The sequence below is a fragment of the Chaetomium globosum genome, genomic scaffold, assembly GCF_000143365.1.
Source record: "Chaetomium globosum CBS 148.51 scaffold_3 genomic scaffold, whole genome shotgun sequence".
Lineage (NCBI taxonomy): Eukaryota > Fungi > Ascomycota > Sordariomycetes > Sordariales > Chaetomiaceae > Chaetomium > Chaetomium globosum.
Genome location: NT_165978.1, coordinates 3302672 through 3306941, shown reverse-complemented (window position 1 = coordinate 3306941; position 4270 = coordinate 3302672). Strand labels below are relative to the sequence as shown.

At 58.5% G+C, this 4270-nt stretch overlaps 3 protein-coding genes across 3 annotated transcripts in view; 2 read left to right on the top strand and 1 right to left on the bottom strand.

The window, feature by feature from the left end:
• The window catches only part of CHGG_06365 (uncharacterized protein), a gene marked incomplete at both ends in the record, with an annotated part of 1759 nt that extends 795 nt beyond the window's left edge, over nt 1-964 (top strand). The window contains one exon of the mRNA XM_001222459.1: nt 38-964. Coding sequence (XP_001222460.1) covers nt 38-964 — 927 coding nt within the window. The remainder of the gene's footprint in view (nt 1-37) is intronic.
• Nucleotides 965-1494: 530 nt separating this feature from the next.
• Nucleotides 1495-3303, bottom strand: CHGG_06364 (uncharacterized protein; the record flags this gene model as incomplete). The annotated part of the gene is made up of 2 exons (XM_001222458.1): nt 1495-3098; nt 3168-3303. 2 exons carry the CDS (start codon nt 3301-3303, stop codon nt 1495-1497), a joined length of 1740 nt encoding a protein of 579 aa, XP_001222459.1.
• A 507-nt stretch (nt 3304-3810) lies between these two features.
• CHGG_06363 (uncharacterized protein) lies at nt 3811-4118 on the top strand (the record flags this gene model as incomplete). Its single annotated transcript, XM_001222457.1, has 2 exons — nt 3811-4008; nt 4080-4118. The coding sequence occupies 2 exons, from the start codon at nt 3811-3813 to the stop codon at nt 4116-4118; spliced, it is 237 nt and encodes a 78-aa protein (XP_001222458.1).
• Between the last annotated feature and the right edge of the window lie 152 nt (nt 4119-4270).

The following is a 4270-nucleotide window of genomic DNA, read 5'->3' as shown; positions in this document are numbered from 1 at the left end:
GGGGGCGGGAAGGAGGGAAGAGCAAAAGGAGGAAGAGAAAAAGGAGGAGGAGAAGAAGAAGGATGGTGCGGTGGGGGGTGGTGATGATGATGAGGAGGAGGTGGAGGAGGAGGAGGACGAAGAAGAAGACGAAGATGCGAGGGGCGAAGAACCAGAAGAAAGCGAATTTGAGAGGAGAGAACGAGAGCTGGAATTTCCACCCTCGCGGTTGGATTACTGGGAGCCCATGGACGACTACACGAGGGATGTGCGGCGCCGGTGCACGGTTGCCGGCGATGAGCCTCACAGGCCAAGGGGTGCGCCAGAGTATGCGACGTGGTTCGGCGAGAAGCGGGAGGAAGCGGAACGCTTCCAAGAGTTGAAGTTGGCGATGGACGGTTACTTCTATGGCATCAAGCCGCCCTTCGCCCGGTGCGCCCTCTGCGCCGACGCACAGCTCTCTCTCCGCTTTGTGCCTATCTACATACCCCGCGACGCCAAAGACCGCGAGGATATGCCGGATCTTGAGCGTGGCGCGGTGCTCATCTGCGGGCACATGGTCTGCCGACCTTGTTGGGAGCGGGTGGTGGAGTTACACAACAAGGAAGCCGAAGCGGACGCCGAAGCGCTTGAGCGACGGGGGGCCTACCCACCTCTCCATTGTCCGGTCTGCCGCGTCGAACTGTGCCATCCGCGCTGCGAGTGCCACATCGCCGCCCACCGCATGCCGCGGAGCCTCGAAGACCCGCAGGCGAGCCAGTATTACTGCAGTCATTGGGGTAACTATTACTCCTACCTCGACGACGGGTGGATGGAAGAGATGCCGCCGGTGCTGCACAACTCACACATTCACGGCAACTTTGATGCTGTGATTCCAAACCGGTGCGATGAGTGCATCGCCAATCCAAGACACAAATGGGATGCCGGTATTCAAGTCCCTCGCGCCTTTAAATTAGGGGACCTAAGGCCAGGATATGATGAGTGAAGAAGGAAAAGAGGCAAAGATACGAAGAAGAGAAAATGCGGAGTGATCCTCCGCCTCTCCTCAGCTGACTCCTCTAAAATATACATATGAACTTATATTTGTTTCCCAAACTGATCTGGAACGTGACTTACCTTTGAAGGAAGAATCTGGCAATGGGCATAAAAGGGATCATCTCCCTCTTTGTGGCCAGCTCCCTCTTCAGATATGCTCATGAACTTGACGTTGCCCCCCAACCCGAATCGCAACGTGGCTAACCGTGAAGGGAGAATCTGACACCAAGTGTAGGCCGGCAAATGCCACGCCTGCCTACGTAGAAAGGGGCGGGGACGTATGTAGCATGACATACCAATGATAACTGCGGGAATCAGCCGTGTATGTAGAGTATCTATCAGAGAAGGCGAATTAACTAGCCGTAATAATGCCCATCATGGCCCACGCATCCCCGGCCAGGCGGGGGTTGCAGTGCGCTCTCATCGTAGTCTATGTGCCGACATGCTGCTGTGGCAGCGACCTTGCCCAAAGGATGCCGCCTAGGCACTCGTCAGTGTCCCGCGGACGCCGCCCTTGCCGCCAACCTCTCGCGCTGTTACGATAACCGACAGATCCGAGTTCACAGTGATCGAGACCTCCACCTTGCCACCCTTCTTGACACCCTTCACACCCGCCTCGGCGAGGGTGGACCCGATCTTCCAGACCTTCTCCCGCTTCTCCTCCTCCTCCTCCTCATCCTCCGAGAAGTCGCTGTCCTCCTCGTCGCTGTCGTCAGCATCCTCGACCTTGGCAGCCTTAGACTCGCCGTTCTCCTTGGCCTTAGGCTCGGGCTGGGTCACCTTGATATGCGTGTTGCCCTCGACAACCTTGACCAGGACGTCGCCGCCGTTGGGGGCGGACACGTGCACCGTGCGGCGCGCCGGGACGGCCGTCTCAGGGGGAACGATGGGGACGAACACTTCCTCGCCGGCCTCGTTCACTGAGATGACACCGATGGCGTTGGAGACGTGCGGTACCGTGGTAACGGCAGCGTGGGTCGACTGCTCGATGTCTTCGGCCTCGTAATCCTGGATCAGGCTCGCCTGCAGGGCGGCGCCACGGGCCTCGGCCTCGGAGGGGTTGAGCGCCGTCACCTCGGTCGAAGGCGACAATATCCTTGTGGTCTGGGGGAAGATGTTGCTGAGGTTGGAAGCGATGCGCGGGGTGTGCGAAGTGCCGCCGGACAGGATCACCTCGTCCACGTCCAGCACGTCCAGGCCGGCCTTCTTAACCGCCGACTCCACCAGCCGGTTGATACCCTCAAACACGGTCCTCGCGATGGTTTCGTAGCGCAGACGGTTGATGGTGCTCGCGAAGTCGATGCCGTCTGACAGACTCTCGACGCTGAAGCTGGCGTTGGCGCCCAGGCTGAGCGCGCGCTTGGTGGATTCGGACTCGAGCCTCAGCTTGGCCAGACTCCTGGCGTTCTCGCGCGGGTCTTTGGCGCCCGAGTTCTTCTTCAGGAACTCCTTGGCGAAGTGGTCCATGAGCACCTTGTCGAGCGCAACACCAGCAAACTCGTAGTCGTGGACCGTGGCCAGGACGGTGTACATACCACCGCGGCTCGCCACGATGGCGACATCCGACCGCGTGCCGCCCAGGTCCGCAATCACAGCAATCTTGTCCTGAACCTTGGCTTCGGGGCGCGCGTCGTAGGCAAGAGCGGCAGCGATGGGTTCGCTGATGAGCTGGAGGACCTCAAGGTCGGCGGCGGCGGCGGCAGCGATAAGGGCGGCCTTTTGCTTGTCGTTGAAGTTGGTGGGGACGGTGATGACGGCCGACGTGACCTTTTTCCCGAGGTACTCCGAGGCAGAGCCCACCAGGCGGCGGATGTAGCGGGTGGCAATCTCAGAAATGGACAGGGTCGAAGCAGGCTCCTCCTCGCCAGCCTTGTCCTTGATCGTGAAGGAGACGGTCTCGCCGGATTCTTGGGGGTGGGCCGAGGCGTGGTTGTGGGTTGGGTCGATCGACTTGAACTCTTGCCCGAGGAAGTCACGGAAGTAGGCGACTGTGTTCTCGGAGTTCCTCACGAGGAAGTTCTTGGCCTGCTGGCCGTAGTACTCTTCGCCGTCGACGTACGACAGAATGGTGGGGATCTGGCGATCTAAGAGAGTAGGGAGTTAGTGGTCATGCGTGCGATCACCAGGCTGGCACCATATCAGAATCCCCTCACCTCCATCCTCGTTCGCAATAACCTCGGCCTTGTCGTCAACCAGGTAGGCGATGGAGCTGTTGGAGTTGCCAAAGGTGATGCCGATGACAGTGCGCTCGCTTGGCTCCGGGCCAGGCTTAGCCCCAGTGTCGCTCATTATTGATGGCGGGTAAGGAGGTACGTTTGGAAAGTCGGGGTTGGTGAGTGAAGGAGGGGAGTAAAGGAGGTGAGTGAAGTCGGAGTGAAGGAGGGCTGTAACTTCGTCTCTCACCAAAACTTCGCCGTCTTCGTGGTGGGGGTTCCAAAAAATTCCTGGTTGACCTAAAATTTAAATCCCTGCAATCGGGCGGAGCTGCCCCGCTGATGTTCTTTGAGTGCCAAACCAAAAATTGGATGATACCAGAGCATGAAATTACTCGAAATTACACCATCCACATGCTATTTTGCAGCCCAACTGCTTCCGACAAGATGTATTTGACCGTCAGGACTGCTGGGCTTGGCAGGTCCCGACAGCCCCACCAAGGCTGCCAAACTGCCATCTATCTGCAGAGCAAACAAGGCTATCTCCAAATCTAGAACAATCAAAACGATCTACACCAAAACATCACCACCACCTTGACTACCAAACCCACGACAAACAACCCCAACAAAGCCACCACCAACCATGGCGACCGGTTACCCGATAGTCCTCCCAGGGGAGACAATTGACCCCTCGCTAATCCCCTCGCATCCCAAGAACCCCCTCCGCCTCGGCCCCGGCCTCCGACACATCCCCCCCACCGACATCGTGCCCACAGTAGCCGGGCAGCTCATAACCAATCCAGCCAAAAACTCCATGTGGATAGAATACAACTCCAACCGCGTAAGTTCCCCCCTCCTCGCCTTCCACCACCACATCCAACGCACCCCCAGGCGGCGAATGGGGTGGTGAAGGTAGGCGTTGACATCTTCTTCGAGGAGCGCGCTCGGTGACGGCGACGAAGATGTCAGAGCGGGAAGGACTGCCAGGCGACGCCCGGCTGATAAAAGAAATGTTCTGGTATCTGGGGCCGTGTGCCCACCATGGGGCCTCGTCCCTGGTGACTGGGTAAAGAAGGAATCCAAAGCACTAGAAAGCGGCAGAT